The sequence below is a fragment of the Geospiza fortis genome, unplaced genomic scaffold (genome assembly GCF_000277835.1).
Source record: "Geospiza fortis unplaced genomic scaffold, GeoFor_1.0 scaffold319, whole genome shotgun sequence".
In the NCBI taxonomy this organism is placed as follows: Eukaryota; Metazoa; Chordata; class Aves; order Passeriformes; family Thraupidae; genus Geospiza; species Geospiza fortis.
The window spans coordinates 93,488-113,944 of record NW_005054576.1 but is presented as its reverse complement, the minus strand read 5'-3'; the positions used below and the strand labels follow the sequence as shown (position 1 = coordinate 113,944).

Below are 20,457 nucleotides of genomic sequence, written 5' to 3'. Positions count from 1 at the left end.
GGGTGCCCAGAGAAGCTGTGGCTGCCCCTGGATCCCTGGGAGTGTCCAAGGCCAGGCTGGATGGGATTTGGAACAACCTGGGACAGTGGAAGGGGTCCCTGTCCATGGCAGGGCGTGGGACAGGATGAGCTTTAAGGTCCCTTCCAACCCAAACCATTTTGGGGTTCTGTGATCTTAGGGGGCTTTTCCAGCCCAACCAGGTCTGTGCCTCTGCATCCCAGTGTGCCCGGTGGGCTCCATCTGGGGGAGGTGCAGTTCTTCCCCAATGTCTTCAGCAGGTGTTGAGGGAGGAAGAGTCATTCTCTAATGTCTGGACCACTTTTAACCGTCGAGAACAGCCAAGATGTGTCCATCCATGGCTGCTCTCCATGGATTAGCAATCCACAATTGCTGATGTTACAGATGGAGCAGAGGAAATTATCCCATGCATCTCCCTATGCTGCTGTATCCTCTCATTTTCTACCCCAGCTCTGCCTGGATATAACACCCTGCTTTTCTCTTCCCTCTTGGTTAATAGTTTGACTTTTGGAGCACTTTCAGTCCGTGTTAGTTTGTGGAGAAAGACATCAGCAGTGATAGCTGAGGAAAATTCTATTAGGTCATTCCTCCTCAGAACACAGTACCTGTCTCCTGAGCTCTTTGAGGATGTTGGCCAAATAATCCTTTTAATAGCTTTTGTGAGTTAAAAGGGTAGGTAACTGTCATAAGGCTAAATGATTGCATAGATTAATTTACTTGTGGTCAAAAGAAATCAATTGTAATTTAAATTTTTGTCTCTGGACTGATTACAACACCAGACATCAACTTTCTCCATAAGAATTTACCGTGTGCGTTGAAGTCTGTGAGTCTGGATTAGTGACAGATTATCCAGAATGATGTGATTGGATCCCTTTGCCTCTCCCAAACCTCTCTAATGTTCTTGGATCTTTTCCTTGTGTCTTACAGAATGGTGAATAACACTGAAGACCCTCAAGAGGCTTTGTAACGTCCCATCCTCATGTAAAGTATGCTCAGAACTTTTCCAGTAGTGTAAGTACAAGCTGAAGAAACTCATAACAATTAAGAGTAATTTTGTGGTGTTCTTCTGTTAAATTATCTAAAAAGAGCAGAGAAATGGTTACAATGATTATGAGCAGTTGGCTGAGTCAGAGATTTTCACTGGTTTAGTGGAAGATTTAAACCAGGGAAGACATTTAAACCAGGAATAGTAAAATAACTGGACATTTAAATTAGGGAGTAGTAACTTGAATTGCTCACTTGGTCTGGCTCATGTATTGTTTGTTGTTCTACATTTCTGTCACTGAAACAGAAGGAAAATTAAGCAGTTCTTAGAAAATCAGTCTTGATCAGAGAAAAATCAGTGTTAAAGGAGAGATCTCCATACAGCAACTGAACAAATGAGAGGGATAAAGAGTTTAACACCGCTCTAGCTTTGCTGAAAGGGATGAGCCACCTTCAATTTAGTAGCCTCTGGCAGAGACAGAAAACCTGGGGCACCTCACCTAACCCTGGTGCTGGATGTGTTGGTCCAAGCAACTCAAGTATCTTCAGTGCCTTCAAGGTTGTCCAAATCTCATTGTGGAATTTGAAATCAGTTTCTTCATTTTAATTACTTCTGTCATATATCTTCAATATCATTGGTTTCCATGCTGTTTCTTCAATAAATAAGCAAATTAATTCAAATTTTGAAGGTTGTCAGGCTGAAAGGAAGGGCTTGACCTGCACTGTGCTGTCACTGGCCAGTCCTGTATGGCTGTCCCCAATATCCCTGTTACAGGCACAACCAAATGCTCATCCCCTGCAGTCAGATTCCTGAGATACTTTAACCTCTTGATTTCAGATTGTTCCTTCAGTCAGGTCTGGAAAGAGAAACCTTTTCTGCAGGATAGGTGGCAAGGAACTGGGCTGCTGGGAATGCATCACATTTTTCCTGATGGATTATTTCAAAGATGAAGATCTATCCTTGGACAGGGATAGTGCAAGTGGCAGTGCAGCCACAGCCTTCTGTAGAAGAAGTCACAGCAAAAAATAATGATTGACAGGGATTTAGTGTTGGAAACCAAACTCCAATGGATTTCAAAAAGCCATTAATTAATTAATTAATTTCTGTTGCTGGTGGTTTAGTGTTCTGTTCAAAACTGGTGGTTTCCTACTTTGCTGCCAGTCCCTTGAGCCACCTCCTCTTCTTCCTTTTAGCTGTGGAAGTATGTTGGAGTTCAGTATTAAAATCACCACTTGAAATTGTAAAGATCTGGTTCACAGCAGGAGAGAAGTCTGAAGGTAAGGCCACATCACCCTGGGCATCTTTGTTATCCCAGTAATTTGGAATTTGCTGAGTGACCTCAGAGCTCCTCTGTGCTTTGAGCGAGCACAAGGACATCTCACAGCTTTGGGTCAGGCTTTGGCCAGAAATTTCCAGACTGGGAATTGCATAGCTTGAATTTCCTGTGCTTTAGCTCAGTTTCAGTTATGTTCTGCCCCTGTGCAGTTTTCTGCTGCCACCTCCCAGCAGAGCAGTAGCAGCTTCCTTGATTTATTCCAGTGTATGTGCAGTTAATATGGCCATGGAAGATGCTGTAGAAGTAGAGGTGAATCATTTTTGACTGAGGGAAAACTGAGGGGAATTTATTTGGAGGGGATTAGAGAGTATTAAATTAGAGGAAATGGGCCAAGATGACCCATTTAGATAAAAAGTTTCCAGATTAAACCACAGATATCTTTTAAAAAGGGTAAATGGGATTGTGAAGGGGAAAGAAAAAAATGGAGCCTTAATTTTTTTTTTTAAAGTTTGAATTTAAATCGTGATTTAGATTAAGATTGAAGAGTTGCAGAACTGCTATGGTAAGACAGTAGTTGGGTTACTCCTAATATAGGAGTTACCTGGGTGCAAGTTACCATTTCACTGCCTCATTTTTACCCTGAGTAGGATGAGAGTCAGTGCTGGAGAGGAGTTTGAGGCGTGGTGTGAACACAGAACTCTTGATCTTGGCTCACAGGAATTAAGAATTCATCTAAAACTACGTCCTGTAGCCAACAGCTTTATCTCTATTGGGCTCCCCATAAATATGGGAGTAATTACTTGAGCTTTGTAGTCTATATTGATTAATTAATATGTGTTAATAGTGATCTATGACTATCAGTATGTTTTACATCCCTCAAAGTATGATTTCTGATAGAACCGGACAGTTTCACTGTCATCACTTCACATTTACCTGGATGATCAGGCCAGTGCTTATGAATTTAACTGCCAGCAATGGCAGGGGAGTCTGGGCAGTGAATAAAAGAAAATCAGGGTGAATAATGCAGGTGGAGAAGGGCTGGATTGAAACCTTGTCATCATTTGAAAAAAACATCAGGAAGAAAAGAGCAGGAGTGTGAACTCTACCAAGTCAGCACAGATTGAAGAACAGGCACTGGACTTAGAGTGGCTTAGAAAATCACCACAGGCTGAGCTGTACCTGTGCAGTGTCCTTGAAATGTGACACAGAACAGGTTAATTAAACTCAGGTAACAGAAAACTCAGCTGATTTTCTCCTTTTGTCTTCGGTGACAAGGTATTGTGTAAATAGTGTGTGAGTCTGGGAGCATTCATTTGGCTTTTTTAGCTTCTTTAACTGAAACAATGTCCTGCCCGAGTCCTTGGTTTCACTTTAAGATAAACCAGATGAGTTAATTCATGATTTCATAGCAAAAGTGATCTAAAGAAAAAATCTTGTTGAATGTTGAAGTTTTTTTCCCCCAAAAGGTTTGGCACAGCTGCCCAGGGAGGTGGTGGATTCCCTTCCCTGGAGGGATTTGAAAGCTGTGTGGATGTGACACCTGGGGACATGGGTTAGTGGTGGCCTCGGCAGTGTGGAATGTAGACTGGGTCTTGTCTGTCATGTAGGAAATTTCCCTGGTTCAGGTCTGGGTTACACAAAGACATGCTCGTTGCTTAATTAAGAGCATTAATTAGGATATTAATTTCTTTCTGAAGTGCTTTTAACTAAAATAAAACTCCAGGATGGAAGCAGCAATGGCCAGAAGCCCATGGTTTTTGCTGTTATGATTTATTTTCCTCAAGGAGACACTGTTATCTATTCCTGAGTTCTCCAAGTGTAATTTCTGTCTTCACTAAGGCTGTGCCAGTAATACTGCACTTGCAAACTGTTTTTCTAGTGGAAAATAATTTGCTTTGTACTTAAGCACAAAAACAGGGGTAGGTGAGGTTCTCAGCTGTTTGCTGGGTTTGGATTTTAGTTTTCTGAAGTAATTAATTTCTCTTTTAAGGAAGTGTTTTAGTTGTTAGTGCTGGTGATAGATCCTGAAGGAGAATGAAGGTGCCTGAAACACTTCAGAATGTCTCTTTTTCTTCATGTATGGAAGAGGTGGTGGAAATCCTGGTGATGGCTTTGCTTGAAAGTTGTCCTGCACTTTGTCATGTGTGATGCTACAGATGGAACCTGTATGTGTGGTGAGAAAATGCTCAGAGTTTGGCCAGGCTCTTGTTCTGCCTTCTTGTAAAATTCCTGAGTGACTTTGAAGGAGTCATTTGAACTTGTCCAAAGTCCAACCCCTCTCTGGGAGCTCTTGGTCACAAAAATTAGTGTACTGTTGCTTCCCTGCCTCACAGGGATCTTTTGATTGGAATATTTGGATACCCCAGATGGCAGAAGGAATGGAGAAGAGTTCTGAGACTCTGCTTACATTTTAATAAAGGGTTGGTCAAATTTTGAAATGAAATGGAGGAGGCAGAAGACAGCACTGTACCCTGTAATCTTGATGGCTTAAAATTATGAATTATTGTAGAATCCCAGAGTGTTTTGGGTTTGGGTTGGAAGGGACCTTAAAGCTCATCTGTCTCACCCCTGCCATGTGCAGGGACACCTCCCACTGTCCCAGGTTGCTCCAAACCCCATCCAGCCTGGCCTTGGGCACTTCCAGGGATGTGTCAGTCTGGTGTCTAGGGCAGGCCCATGTCTCAGTTTTATTGATGACTTTTTAAATGACTGTTTCTTCACATGCATTACATATTTCAGTGTGTTCATGATGAGATTTACTGTAACTAAAGCACACAAGTCCTGCTTTGAGAGCTGTTACAGAGCTTATATATCCAAAGTTTAGTCTTTGGCTCCCAAACCCAAGAGCTCCTCCTTGCTCTTGGCACAGGTTTGGGCTTTGGGCCCTGGTTCAGCACTCAGCTGCTACTCCAGTTTTTCTCTCTGTTTGTTAGTCCTGCTGATCCCTCATTCTGCCCTTGAATCCAGGCTCAGAGTTTGAATTCCTGCCTTGTTGCTGTAGAATTGCAACAATAGCAGGAAACCCAGATTTTGGAAGTAGGGAAGGTTAGGGTTAGACAGATAAGGTGTCAGTGTGAATCAGTGCGTGCCTTGAGTAGAATTCAGAAGTATCTGGCTGCCAGCCCTGTGCTTAGTCAGAGGTCAGTCCCTTTTGTAAGACTTGGATTATGACAATAATTGCCATTTATATTATATTTTTGCCTTGTAAGATCAATCTCAAGTTCTCTCTCTCTTTCCCAGAGATGTAAAGCAGAGTAAGTTACTCACCCAAGTGACAAAACGGCTGGGTTTGCTCACTGCCAGCATCCATTAAAATTATTTTATCAGCAGAGAATTTCAGAGAATAAGTGGAAGAACAGCTTGTGTAGAGCAGTGAGTCGGGGTTTGGGGCTCTTTAACCAGCTGAGAAACTTGAAGCCTCCTGAAGAAACGATGTGTTGATATTCTGCTCTCAGCTTGCCTCCTCTAATTTGTGTAGCGGTGAGTATTTGATTACGCCGGATTTATTTTCAGAAGTTTCAGGCTGCTCTTATTAATTGTCCCCATTTTGATCGAAGGCGTGTGGCACAGCTCTGCATTCCAGAGCTGCTGTTTTGCATCTCTAAACAGAGCTGCTGATGCTGGGGCTCTGGGGCTCAGCTCAGAGCCTGATTTCCCTCCTTGCTGCAGCACGAGGCTCTCGTTTCCCTGGGATGAGAGCAGTCATTACAAGAATTACATTTTGTTTGTGAATCAGGATGAATGGGAGTAGAGGCCTTTTTTTTTTTTTGAAAATCAGAAGCCAGAGATGCAACTGCAGGAGATAATTATGCAAACGTATGGGTGAGGATGGCTCTGTGTTCGTTGACATGATGAGCACTTCAGGCCTGAGGTTTTTTCTTTTTCTCTCTCTCTCTCTTTTGAAAACTGATACAACTCCTCTGAAAATACTGGAGTTGCAACTGATGAGCATAAGTGATGAGTCAGATCCTTAATCCTCTGTTATGCCTCAGAATTCACAGCATCAGCTCCTGGTTTTGAAGGCAGCTTTGCTTAATATGGTGCAGAGTTTTAGGTGGTTCTGAAATATTTATATTGCTGTGAATCACTGAGGCACACAATGGTTTGTGTTGCAAGGAACCTTAAAGATCATCTCATTCCAATGGCAGGGATGCCATTCACTGTCCCAGGTTGCTCCAAGCCCTGTCCAAGCTGGCCTTGGACTTTTCCAGGGATGCAGGGACAGCCACAGCTTCTCTGAGAAATCTGTGACAGGGCCTCACCACCCTCTGAATGGAAGGAGACTCATTTGTTCAGTAAGAACAGAAAAAGCCAAACCTTGAATTTCAGAATACTGTTATGCCCTAAATGCCCCAGTTCTCTTCCAGCAGTGCCTTAGAGCTGTCCTGGAAGGGTCACAGTCTTTGCCTCTGGACTTGATCCTTATGTGTCCCTTCCAACTCAGAACATTCTGGGATTTTTTTGGTGATACATGTCAGTGCTGTTGGTGGAACAGCTGTAGCTCAATGAAAGCCCTTCCTTTGTGTCTTGTAAGAACCAGCTGCATCCTTTGGGATGGGGTGAAGGGTTGGATGGGACCCTGATCAGCCTCATCTCTCAGTGCCATCCCTGCCCATGGCAGATGAACTTTAAGCTCCCTTCCAACCAACACCAGCCTGGAATTCTGTGTAGAAAAGGAAGGACTGAATGAAACTATGCTTGGTCCTTGAATATCATAAATATGTGTGGAGAGAGAAACAAGCTTGCATAACCTAAGACAGGGTTAAAAAATTCAGAGTGGGCAGCTGCAAGTGGAGTTTCTTTGTAGTCACTGGTTCTCGTAGGAAGCATTTGGGAGCAGTACTTCATGTGGATTTGGTGGCTGAATGTCAGACTGGGTGATAAGCAAATTACGTTGCTTTGGAAATAGCAGTGCCATCCTTAATGCCCCTTTTTAATATCAGGAGGACATCCACCTCCAGAGCCACTCAGGCTGCAGTTCTCACCCGTAGTGGATGCACAGACACACAGGGAAAATCTGGCAGGTTGAGGAGTTCCACTTTCAACTGTAATGGTAGTTAAAACTCTGGTTTCATTAACGAGTTGTAGAAAGTGATTTTTTAGCTGTGTACTTTGGAAGAACCTATTTCAGATGGAAAGCCACAATTTATGTCGTGGTTTTGCTCTTCCATTTAAATGGTGAGATGGCAGTGAGTGCCACCAAGGAGGTGCCTGTGATGTTGTGAAAAATGCTGGTGCTGTAATAAATGAGATGACAAATCCTGGATATCCCTGTGAGCAGGCCAGTGCAGTGCAGGGGTGTCCTACCCTGTGCTGTGTGTCAGAGAAGGGGAAATGTTGGCATCTCTTCCCCATCCTGCTCTCCTCAGTTGATGGGACCTGATCAGAATCATTCTTAAACCAATTACCAGACTTAGCATCCTGTTCTGAACACTTTGGCTCTTGCCCACATCCATATTATGCAGATTATATCAAATATAGGTCTTACAACAGAAAGCTCAACTGGTTTTGTAAGTCCTGAGCTTTGCTTATTAGATAAAGCTGTGAATTTTAATGGGAATTGGAGAAGGACCTCTGCAGAAGAGCATCTCCTCAGTGATGCTAGAGTGCTTCCTACTCATCTACAGTGAGTAGAAGAGTGGAAAAAATGATTTCTTGTGATCATTAAAGAGTCCAGAGCCATTTTCTCAAGTGTTAGAGGTGTTAAGGCTGCTGTCTGGCCTTATTCCCAAACGTGTAATTGAATTGCTTTGAACTTTTGCGAGTTCAATTGGACATGGACTTAGCTCGTAGCTGTTTTTATGGGATTATTCTGCTGTGCTCCATCACCTAGAAAGTTAAGTGTTGGGTAAATGATTCTTGTATCAGCGTGGGCTTGGGCTGTGAGAGTAGGTGAGAAACCCTTGATGTGTTTTTCCTTACTGGCCACACATCCCCACTGGAGATCAGAACAGTCAAACTGGGGAGGGAACCCCACATCCAAAGAGTGAAATTAATTTAAAAAAAGAGAGGTTAAATAAACCTTGATGGAATGAGACGGACAGGCAGTGCTGGTGAGAGAAGCCCCTGAACAGCTTCCACTGCACAAAGTCCCCTCAGATGGGAAGGAGTGGTGCTGCACTGGGCTGGTTGGGACCTGCTGGATATTTTATATCTGTGGGTTTGGGCTGGAAATAAATTCCTTTTTATTTACCTCCTTAAGAGTTCTCCCTTCAGTCTGATATTCAGGTACCTCAGGTTGCTTGTGGATGAGCCATGAAAGATGAGCATGAAGTTTTAATGCTTTAGAATGGTACAATTGGACCATCTTTTTGGGGGATGATTGCCAACTTAGTGTAAGGAATGCAAATAAATTTGATATTTTAGGCTACTTAGATTTTTTTTTCCACCAGAACCTAAAGAAACTTTGTCTTAAAGGGCAAGATTCAGTTGTTAAAAATGGGTCACTTTTAGTTTTGAGCTTAATTAGAAATTTGCAGAGGTTTTGTTTGCAAAATTTCAGGGACAAAAATGCACAGCTGTTCTTCCTTGGTTATCTCTCTATTTTTGGGTGTCTCCCCAAGGAAACTTGACAGCCCATTGTCAGTGGGGAGAGTATTGATAGCAGATAATGCATGGGATGTAGAGAATATTTTGCTACACAGGCAGCAGAGTTTGCCTACAGCAAAGTCAATCCACAGTCCTGTTCTCAGGAAAAGTATTTTCCATCCTGTTTTTCTCCTATACCCCCCAATCATTCTGCTCGTCTCTATCTTATTTTATTCCTTGCTACTTCTGCAGTTGATTGTATTTCACAAGGAAAAAGAGGGGGAAATAAATTGAATTACAGGTAGCCAGAGGAGTGCAGGAGGATAAGAGGCTCTTACTGCAGTGTGGGGGGGGATGAAGTGGTGGAGAATATTCACTCATTAATGAGGTGAATGAAATTAGGGTGATTCTAAAATGGTTGATTTAATTAACTGCTTTGTAAATTGATCTTTAAACAGGATAAGTTTATTAAAATATTTTAAAAAGGGAAAATAACCAAAGCCCTGCTCGAGTAACAGTTTGAAATAATGCTTGCTGTAGTTATTCATTAAAAAGTTGTGGATAGTTGGCAATGTTGGAACATGTTCAATAATACCACATTTTGCAATATTTGTTTTGGGGTTTTAATGGAAAATTCCAAGTTCCTGCAGCTGTTTTCAATCGTGAAAGTCCCTCGGGAGCATTATTTCTAGATCTCATGGCTGTGTAGAAAAGCACATGAAGATGGGAACGGGAGTTCCAGATCAAGAAGACCAATGAGATGTGTCAGTGCAATAGAGATGCAGAAGAGATGTGTCAGTGCAATATTTGCTGATTGTGCAAATATAAACAAGCCACTTTGGGCATCTCTCTACGACATTAGTGAGACCAGCAGGGAGATATTCTAATTTTGGTGTTCTTACCTCTTAAAAATTACCCAGAAGTTGTCTTAAAAGTTTTGGAGGGCTGGAATAATTCTTTGCATGGAGAGACAAGCAGAAAATTGATTTTAGTTTGGGGTTTTTTTTCAAGTTGTCCACATTTTTCCAGTGGTTAAACACAGTATCATGGAGTTAATTTGACATTGTTTACTGCTCTTACATTCATTTCTGCAAGGCTTTAAAGTCCATTGATGAACAGGACTCCAGAACACAAGTTGGAAATCATTGAATATCTTATTCCTGGGGCAGAGGGTGACCTTGCCCAGCAGCCTTTGCATCTCTGTGAATTGAAATTCCTGCACAAGCTCAGCTGTGTCAAAGAGGGACAAATTGAGGCCACAAGCAACAAGAGGTCAACCCCTGCCCCTGCATCTGAGAACTCTGCACTTCATTAGCTGGAATTCACTAAGGATCACTTAGGATTCACCAAATCATTGTTTGTAATTCACTAAAGGAGATTAATTTGGCCTGGGCACCCAGATCTAGGAGCTGAGCCCTGGCACTTCAGACAAATTAGGAATGACACCCAAATTTTAGAGAGAATCGCTGGCCATGGCCACCAACTGCTAGAGGAGGTGGTGAGGCCCTGGCACAGGGTGCCCAGAGAAGCTGTGGCTGCTCCATCCTTGGAAGTGTCCAAGGCCAGGTTGGATAGGGCTTGGAGCAACCTGGGATAGTGGAAGGTGGAATAAAATGATTTTACAGCCCCTTTCAATTACCATTCTGTAATTCCATGATTCTGTGTTGCTTGACATTCTTGATGGCATCTGGAAAGTCTTGTTTTTGTCAGATGGGAGTTTTTTAGTTCACGGGGGCTCCAAGGACAAAAGTTCTGGGTTTCTGTGTCTGTGATAAATGGATGATTAAATAATTTAGAGTATGTTTTAGTATTAAATGTTGAAGAGTCTGTAAAGTAGGAATTTTGAGTGGAGGTAATTCTGGTTGGATGCTCTGGCTCATTAAATTCTCCATTTCAAACAAAGAACCTGAGCGCATGAAACTTGGTATTGACAGATAAATGATCTGGGAAATGGTGACATTAAAAACACTGGTAAGAAATGCCCAAACCAGGTGTTGCCCTGAGGAAGGGTGAGCTGGCATATCCAGTGAAAACCACCTCAAGGCCAGACGTTTAAAGAGATTTTCTGCTTGAAAATGGTGCTGCTCAGAGCTGGCTGTGATGAGTCAGTAAGTCCTTGTGACACTTCTCCCAAAGCTGGGAGAGGAGGATGGAGCAGCCCTGCCTCCCCCAGGGGCCAAACCTGGAACACAGCGTCTGGTTCCAAATTCTCCCTGCCAAGCTCCGAAGGTCTCAGCCTGGGATGCCACTTCCAAATTGCGGTTGTTACAATTCCAGTCAGTTGCAGGTCGACTGCTGCATTGCCTGCCGTGCCCTCCTGTGGTTCAACAGTCTGGGTGCTTGTCTTGGAAAATTTTAAATGGCCTGGACGTTTCCAGTAATCAGTTTTCCGGAGCACAGCGCATTCCCGTTGGGCTGAAGATCTGATGTGGATGTAGAACGTCTGTCTTCTCACACAGGCATTTTCTTGGATGGGAGTCATCCCCTTGCATTGTCCTCCTGCTTCCTTCTCCCACAAAACAATGTAAGGAGCTCAGTAGTTGCTGGATGAGGACAAAGATGAGATTTTCTGCTCATTTCTGTATTTCCCAGGCTGCAAGTGCCATTTTTGTGGATTTGTGTGTCCTGGCTTTGTCTTTACAGCTCTATTTCAGCTCTACTCCAACAAGCCAGTTCTCAGTGTTGTTCTTCAGCCCCAGCTATGGATCTCGAGTCATTCCATGACTCCTGTTAGGAACTTCTCTGTGCCAGGGCAGAAATCACAGAATCACAGAATAATGAGGTTGGAAGAGACCTCTAAGATCATCAAGTCCAACCTATGCCCTGACACCTCAACTAGAGCATAGCACCAAGTGCCATGTCCAGTCTTTTTTTAAACACACCCAGAGATGGTGATTCTACCACCTCCCTGGCAAAAGCATTCCAATACTTTATTATTCTTTCTGTGAAAAATTTCTTCCTAACATCCAACCTATACCTTCCCTGACGTAGCTTGAGACTGTGTCCTCTAAATGGACATAAGGAGTCATCCTCAAAATTTGTGGGGAGGAATAGGCAGCCCTGGAAGGTCTCCCAGCCTGACAGCCATCATCCCTCTCCTGGCTTTCACAGGGTCCTTGGAATTCTTCCTTGACTTTCCCTCGGCTGTGATTTGCTCTGGCTCTCAGGGATTGTACATCAGCTCTGTCACGTCTCCTGGAGTTTGAGTGATCTCTTCACCCTGCTCTCCTGCAGGAATGGCAATAAACCCTTGACTCAGGAGAAGATTACCGAGAAGGATGGAAAATGCCATATTCTGCTTGCCAAGTTCTGCCTGGCCTCCATCTGCCATCCCTTCTTCTCAAGATCTAGAGTTCTGAAGGAGGAGATCTTGTTGTTTGTGTGACATTTGGATCTGTAGCCAGGAGACTTAGGAATGAAGCGTGATTAAGGGAGCATACTGGGATTTTTTTCAGTTCCATTTCTGGACTTTGCAGCAAATAATGTTCATTGTTGTTGCACCTTGGGAAGTTAAAAATTATTTTGTTGAGCCACCAGGATGGTCAAGTTACCTTAGAAGCCAATCTTTAGAGGAGAAAAAGCTGAAGACTTACTTCTTTAAATGAAAGCTCAGGAGTAATTGGATATGCTGCACTTTCCTTGTCAGGTCAGGCAATCTGTGACAACATTCCAGGTTCAAAAGTTCCTAACTTCAGAAATCCAACTTCAGTCAAATCAACTTGGGTCCTACAGGCCACTAGAATTTCCGCTGGGTGTGTTTTTATCTTCTTTTTTTTTTTTTTCAAGGGAGCAACAAAGTTAGGGCAACTCAAACTCTTTGTAGTTAAGATTTGAAAGAGTAGAGATTCATAAATCTCATGTCATAACTGGTGAAAACTTGTCCAGAAAAAGTCAGATCTGTGGCCACCACAGAAATCTGAGATTCCTGTCTGGTGGGTACTTAACACTGGGCAAAATTTTGTCTGGGATCAAGTTGCAGCCATAATTACTGAGCAGCCACAGTCTCTGTAGCAGTGGTTTATCAAAAACAAAAAAAGGGCACAAACTGCAGGGTGTGGGGAATGTCAGGAGAGGTCTGAAGTGCTGCTGGAGCACTCCAAGGAAAATGAATCCTTCTGCTGTGAAGGGAGATTGGCATTCATGGCAGGTGTTCAGCTGGGCTTGGTTGGAGGTGGATTTTGCTGTGTGTGTGTGTATCTTAAAGTTTTGCACCAGAATTTATAAAGTACCTTCCACGTGCCACGTAGAATTATTGAACTGAAGTATTTTGTATTTCGCCTCATTTCCAGCCTGCTGGAAACCATGTCTCACTACACAGATAATCCAAGATTCACCCTAGAGCACAAAAGGGCACAAACTGCAGGGTTGATACAGGTGTGGGGAATGTGGGGAGAGGTCTGAAATGCTGTTGGAGCACTCCAAGGAAAAGAAACCCTTCTTCTGTGTAGTGAGATTCGCATTCATGGCAGGTGTCCAGCTGAGGTTGGTTGGAGGTGGATTTTGGAGCTGCCGTGTGGAGGTGGATTTTGGAGCTGCCAGAATTTATAAAGTACCTTCCATGTGCCACATAGAATTATTGAACTGAACTATTTTGTATTTTGCCTCATTTCCAGCCTGCTGGAAACCATGTCTCACTACACAGACGAGCCAAGATTCACCATAGAGCAGATCGACCTCCTGCAGCGCCTGAGACGCACGGGAATGACCAGGCATGAGATCCTGCACGCCCTGGAAACCTTGGACCGTCTGGACCAAGAGCACAGCGACAAATTCGGGAGAAGATCCGGCTACGGAGGCGGCTCCTACGGCAACAGCACCAACAACGTGCCGGCGTCGTCCTCGACGGCCACGGCTTCCACACAGACGCAGCACTCCGGGATGTCCCCGTCCCCGAGCAACAGTTACGACACCTCCCCACAGCCTTGCACTACGAATCAGAACGGGAGGGAGAGTAACGAGAGGTTGTCTGCCTTCAATGGGAAGATGTCGCCCACCCGCTACCCCCTGGCCAACAGCCTGGCCCAGAGGTCCTACAGCTTCGAGGCTTCCGAGGAGGATTTGGACATCGACGACAAAGTGGAGGAGCTGATGAGGTGAGTGATGGTCTCTGTAAAAGGTGTGGAGGTGAGAAGTGCCTCAGCAGCAGTGGTAAAATGCTGGCATGAGTTGTCCAGGGAGGTGGTAGATGTCTCATCCCAGGAAATATTTAAGGTCAGGTGGGACAGGGCTCTGAGCAACCTGTTCTAGTTGAAGATACCTCTGCTTATCACAGTAGGTTTGGACTAAATGACCTGAAATGTTTCTTCCAACCCACACTGTTCCATGAGGATTTGATGATGATCAGGAGAGCAGGAGGTGCGTCAGGCAGTTGTTCCTGCCAGTGCTCCAGGGGTCACCATCCCAGAACCTCTCACCTGCCTTGTGGAGGCAGCCCCTGGCCCTGTGGGAGTGTCCCACAGTCTGACTGTTGAAATAATTTTTCAGTGCTGTACCAAAAATTGGCATCGATGTTAGAGCACTCTTTTACTTTTATTCAGGATTCTGATCAAATATCAATTCACATGACTCCTTCTCCACTATTTCACACCCATTGTAATTCCTTCCATATAAAGGGAGAGTAGGGAATCCAACTTGGATTGGTCAGTGCTTTCCAGTGGGATCTGGAGAGGATGCAAGCTGTTTGTTTATAGTTTGTGGCAGGGATTTGCAGAGTGGTGCAGGAAAATACAAATAATAAAGAAGAAACAGAAGTTTTCTCCAAGAGCCATTGGGGTGGTTTTTTTTCAGGGCTGACCTTCCTTTACTTTTAGAAGCTTTCTTTTCAGCATTATTGCAAAGATGAAAGGAGGGGATTATACTCCTGAGGATGAAAGTCAGTCAGTGGGCTTTGAGAGCACAAAGAAATAAGAGGAAAGGCCAAATGTCTCCAAACAATTTTGGTCATAATGCTGGAATTTATTCTTTTTTCCCCCCAAAAACTGCACCATTCCTGAAGTACCTGTGGGAGGACTGGAGCCCATAAGCTCCAGCATGGAAACGTGTTGGAAGTAGTTTGGAGATTTCAGGGAAAGATGTGGCTTTTGGGGGAGAGGATTAGAGATGAGCAGTAAGAAAAGCAGATCAACATCATTTGCTGTCGGCTGCAGGATGATGGAATTGTGCAGGAAGGGGGTGAGTACAGCAGAGTGCCAAGTTCCCATGGCTGAGGTTTGGGTTCCTGTGCAGTGAGTCTCAGGTAATGCTTTTAGTGCTTATTTAAACTGAAATTGCTTGTGTTTGCAGGCATATGGATGATGAGTGTTGGGTACAGAAATAAAAATGAACCCACAGCACAACATTCATTTTGCATTTACGTTTGCAAGCTTGAGTCTGCCTTCAGTGTAGCTGGGGCAGGAGGGGAGAAGGGGAAGGGAGATGTCTCATAAGGCCCTAATAAAGTTTGGTTTTAATTGCCTGCCCTTCTCAGGAAGGGAGAGAGGAAGAGAAGAGGCAAAGTATGTGTTTATTGCAATTGAAATTTGCTGTGTATCACAGTACTTTTGCAACCTCCAATTTATTTGCTTTTAGCACAGTTTTAGCCCCTTCTGAACTACCTGTGCAGACATTGTAAAAATCACATAAAGACCTCAGTTCATTCAGTGCAAGCTCTGGACTAAGGAGGGGACTAAAGGAGGGGTCTGAGGACAGAGGCTGCAAAATTTTGAGTCTTTTCTTGGGATGCTGGAGGAGGTTGGTCTATGCATATTCATTTGGGCAACTAACCATGCAGCCCCTGCTATCCTTTATTTTTTATTTTTCTGCCTCATTTTTACGAGTGAGGTTTTTATGCTGGTATGAGAGATTTATTCATCCCTGTGTAATGAAACTTTGTACATTCCATATGGCAGTGCTGCACCTAATATGAATTATATGGGACATGAGTCATCCATTCTCCTGCTATGGTACTTTGATCAAACGTGACACTTGTTAAAAGAAGTGTCCAGCACTGAGGCACTTGGGCTGTTTTAATGCCAACCTTCCCCACTCCTTGTCCCCTAAATAAAGGAAATAAAGGCATTTCACATCTTGCAGGTGCACTTTGGTCTGTCCCTCTTTTTGTGTGTCCTGTTGTTTTGTTTTGGTAGGAGGGACAGCAGTGTGATAAAGGAAGAAATCAAAGCCTTCCTCGCCAACCGGAGAATTTCCCAAGCAGTTGTTGCACAGGTAACAGGTAAGAGCTCGGGGAGGGGAGTCCTTTCCTCATTTTGGGAATCTCTGTGTCTGAGCTGCCTGTCTGAGCACGGTGCAGATGTTGGAATATCACTTGGCTTTCTGCATTGCAGTGCAGATCTGTCAGCTTAGTCATGATAATGTATGCCTTTGATTTAAGACCCATTGTCCTGCACATCATGGAACTTCCCCAGTGAATCACTTTTTTTTCTTTTTTTATTTTTCCTGTGGCTTGTGCTGGCAGATTTTATTTTACAGCATTATAATAAAGCCTGAAGTTCTTATCTTAAAATGAAAACGGTTTTCCTTAATTCTTAAATTGTTGTTGAGTGTGGCAAATAGATGCATATCTGCATCTCTGGGTATGGAGAGAGAGAGATAATGTGTATTTATATATTAAAAAGTATATGAATAGTCAGGAGACAGCTATAGCTGGTGCCACTGCAGCCAGGAGTTGGAGGATGAGAGCTGGAAGTTTTATCCATCCTTTGAGTCACAATTAATGAAAATCCAAAAGGGAGGTTGAGGGATGACCAGACCAGCTGAGATTTTACCTGGAAGGGGCAGCAGTTCTGGGTGCCCTGTGCCCTGAGCCTTCTCTCTCACAGGTGAACTCACTGCAGTGGTGCCACTTCTTCCCTGGGTGTGTTCCCATAGTTTTCCAGAGAGGGTAACAAAGTCCTGTTGCTCCTCCATGGGGTGAGGTGTTGTTATTTCCCCCTTCCAGGCACACAGGCCTTGCCTGGAACAGCCTCAGAATCATTTTGGTTGGAAAAGCCCTCTAAGACCATGGAGTCTGATCACTCCCCCAGCACTGCCAAGGCCACCACTGAGCCATGTCCCCAAGTGCCACATCCACAGAGATTTTAAATCCCTCCGGCGATGGGGACTCCACCACTGCTCTGGGCAGCTGTGCCAGGGCTGGACAACCCTTTCCAGGCAGGAATTGTTCCCAATATCCAACCTGAGCGTGCCCTGGCACAGCCTGAGGCTGTTCATTCTCATCCTTTGTTCCCTGTCAGCGAATTGTGCAGAGCCACAAGGTCCCTCCTGAGCCTCCTTTCCTCCAGGCTGAGCCCCTTTCCCAGCTCCCTCAGCCCCTCCTGGTGCTCCAGCCCCTTCCCCAGCTCTGTTCCCATCCCTGGATTCACTCCAGCCCTTCCTTTATCATCCTTGATGATAAAGTTCAGAAAGCTCAATCCCATGTTGCACCTCTAAGATTTGTTAACTTTTTAACCCAAGCTTGGATAAAAATCTTGAAATAGATAATTTTTAAGGTTCCTAGATGTCTGGGAATGCCAAAGCAGTAGGAGGAAAGTTGTTACTTTATGATATTTCTAGGATTTGAAATGTCATAGGAATCCACCTGTCTGGGAGCTGTGGGTTTGCAGACATGGCAGCAGTTGAGGTGGGCAAACACAAACTGATGCTTGAGCCACAGAGCCAGGAATTCTTTCCATGTCTCCAGCTCTTCTGTGATCCTGGGTAAAATGACTTGTCCTTCCCTGGTCTCAGTTTCATCCTGAAAATCATGAGATTAGCAATTTGTGTAAATGTAAGGGAGGTTTTTGGCTTTACCAGATGTTAGCACAAATACTTCAAAAATTTAATGTATAAGTTGAGTTGCTTAAATTGTACCTGAACTCTAAAATTTTGGTACTTAGTGGGTCACTCCTGCTTTTGTTCATTCCTTGCCTGAATATCATTCTGGAAGAACCCATCTCTGAATTAACCTCTGTATAGCACCCAGCAAGTCAGGCTGGCTTCCCCTGCAAGAGAAGGAGTGCAAAGAGGGAAGAACTGCACAAAAGGAGTATTTCCAAAAGGATCCAGTGTTTGGGGTTTTTTTGGCCAGTTGTGAGTCATTGGATCAGAATTACTACATCAGATCCAAGTCTGTGTCAATGAAAGGAGTGGATCTAATTATAATTAACTGATTAATTATAATTAACCCTTGGTGCATGGTTTTGATACCCTGCAAGAAGCTGTAGGAAAGGCAAGACCAACCTCTTCACACACTCCTTCCGTCCTGAGCCCGTTCTCTTGGATTTCAGTGGGCATTAAGTTGGCATTTAGTTTTTGGGAGCTCTCCTTGTTTCCTCCTGTGAGTAAATGACACCAAACCATCCACTTGAGACGTGGCTGCCTGGATTTCACACCCATCCCACTCAACCCACAGTGTGCTCACAGAGGGACCAGAGAAACACTGCGGAGTGTCAGTGGGACAGAATGAGGGCTGAGCTGAAGGCACTGTGTTGTTATCTTGTTTTTGAGCCACATCCATGGGAAGCCAGTACATCTTTGCATCCCTGTGCTTGGTGGAAGCTGATTCATTTTAAATCAACCCCCAGCCTTGTGTAAGCAGATGTGTAACACTTATGTGCTGCTGCTAAGTACATAGTAATGGCTTATCTGAGGGAAATGGTAAATCTCAAAGAGATGTTTGGAAGGACCAGATTCAAGAGTGTGCTCAGCTCTAGCAGGGAGGAACATCAGCTTCCTCTCCAAAGCAGGGAGTGGTGAGGAGTGACTGAAATAGCTCGGGACAGAGATCCGGGGCAGAGCATCCCAGGGCTCTCCCTTCCAGAGCTGTCTCAGCCTGATGAGTGCTGGACTGGAATATTCTTCAGATGCCTCCAACATCCCTTTCAGCTGGGGAAGAGAATCCCAAGGAATCTCTGGAAACCGCTTCTGGTTCAGTAAAAAACCAGTTTGTATAGGCAGAGGCTTTGCAGAGTGTATGATCCCAAATGGCATCAGGTCAGGATTTACAGCCTTAGTCTTACTGATAAAGATTTTCTGTAAAAAGTTACTTGTACAAGAGGAAAATAGAAAAATTGGCTTTTAGTCTTCATCCCTTGTGCCCTGGGAAAGAGGCAAGAAAGAAATGAAAAATTGATGGCTGATTCTGTCCAGGAGAGTGGCTTGGCTTAGCTACCTCTGCTGGCAACTTTTCCTTACAACCTCCACCAATTTTCTGTTTCCTCTGTCCTTATGACCTTATTTATCCCCATTCTGTAACTTGCCAGGTGCAGAAAACCTCTACTGCAACTGTGACCCCTCAAAACCACTTTTTTGCCTAATTTTGCTAATTCTTCAAACTACACTTTAATTCAGAAACACATTTCTCCTTTTTCCCATCGTAATTCTAACCTTGCAGAGCACTTACAGAATCCATAGTCCTACAGAGCAGTTCTGCATCAGTAAACAGCTTTTCCTCTTGTTTTTCCTGCTGTAGCACAAGGCAAGTGATGGAGAAGGAGGATGCAGGAGAGAGGAACACAGAGCTGAGGGTTAAAGTCAGCTGCTGCAGTAGAAAAATGTTGAAGCTCCCTTAATCCTTATAAAATTACCAGAAACTCTAAAAGTCATTTAGATAATGAATCTGACAGGAAAAATTAAACCTGGAAGACATTCTACAGGACTGCCTCGTGTATGGAGAGGACAGGGCAGGTTGGAAAATAATAACAGGGTATTAAAAAGTGACTTGAAAATAAAGAATGATTGATAAGCAGCAAAAACTTAGCATAACACTTACTAGTGCTGGTCCTAAAAACAGGAGCTGCTTTTTATAGAAACTTTTTTAATGGTGTCTGTAATAAGATAAACAAGAAGCACTTGGGTTGGGCTCTGTATAAATAATCTCCTACTGATAAGAAAAATGACAGTATAAACAGGAGCTAATAATAGTTCCTGCGGAATTTCCTCTCCTGGTGTTTGGAGCTCCTTTTAAAACATCACTGCAGCCTGCTCAGGGCTGGGGGTTCAGCCCCACGTGGGGCAGGTGAGCTGCCAAATTTTTATCAAATTTAATTTGAAGTCATGTGGAATTTGCTTAAATCGCCACAAGAATTGTACTTGGGCACCAGGTTATGGTCAGGAGGCAGAGGATGGAGAGAGAAATTTAAACTTCTCTCAGAGATGCTGTCTGAGCTTCCAAAGTTAGGTGAAGGGTGGGGAAATGTTTTCAGAGCTGATGTCTTTCTGTTCTACAGTAAAGGAGAGAGGGAGGAGAGCACAGGGATGAGCCCTCTGCAGATGGGCTGAAGTGGTTTGATGGATGATGCCTCTGCAAGGTTTGGAAATATTACCTTTCCTGTTTTTTACACATAGGGAGGGAAGGATTAAAAAAAAAAAAACAACCTTATTTTCCTGAAGTTACAAACCAGAAATTTCAATTCAGTTTTTTCAGTTCTTAAAAACATAAAAACCAAACTACCATTAAAAAAAAAAACCCAAACCCATCAACAGCAAAATGCAGAAGTCATTTTTTGGGTTGTTTTTAAATACACACAGAGCTTTCCAGGGTGCAGTTCTGGTACCCTTCCCAATTATTCTGCTTGTACAACCCAGCCCTGTCCTCCTGTCTCTGCCTTAATTGATAGGAGATCTCCAAGGCTTGGCTTTAGATTATGCTAAACACACATGCAGTGGAGGGCAG

At 43.8% G+C, this 20,457-nt stretch overlaps 1 protein-coding gene across 7 annotated transcripts in view; it reads left to right on the top strand.

Annotated features, from left to right (window-relative positions):
* The window catches only part of HMBOX1 (homeobox containing 1), a 102,789-nt gene that overhangs the window by 41,117 nt on the left and 41,215 nt on the right, over positions 1-20,457 (top strand). For 6 of the 7 annotated variants that reach the window (XM_005429780.2, XM_031064261.1, XM_031064260.1 and 3 more), the window contains 3 exons: positions 946-1,029; positions 13,421-13,900; positions 15,932-16,017. In XM_005429780.2, the coding sequence (XP_005429837.1) occupies positions 1,007-1,029; positions 13,421-13,900; positions 15,932-16,017 (589 nt within the window). In that variant the 5' untranslated portion in view covers positions 946-1,006. Of the gene's footprint in view, positions 1-945; positions 1,030-2,196; positions 2,281-13,420; positions 13,901-15,931; positions 16,018-20,457 lie in introns of all 7 variants that reach the window. The other variant, XM_031064262.1, reaches the window with a different exon arrangement.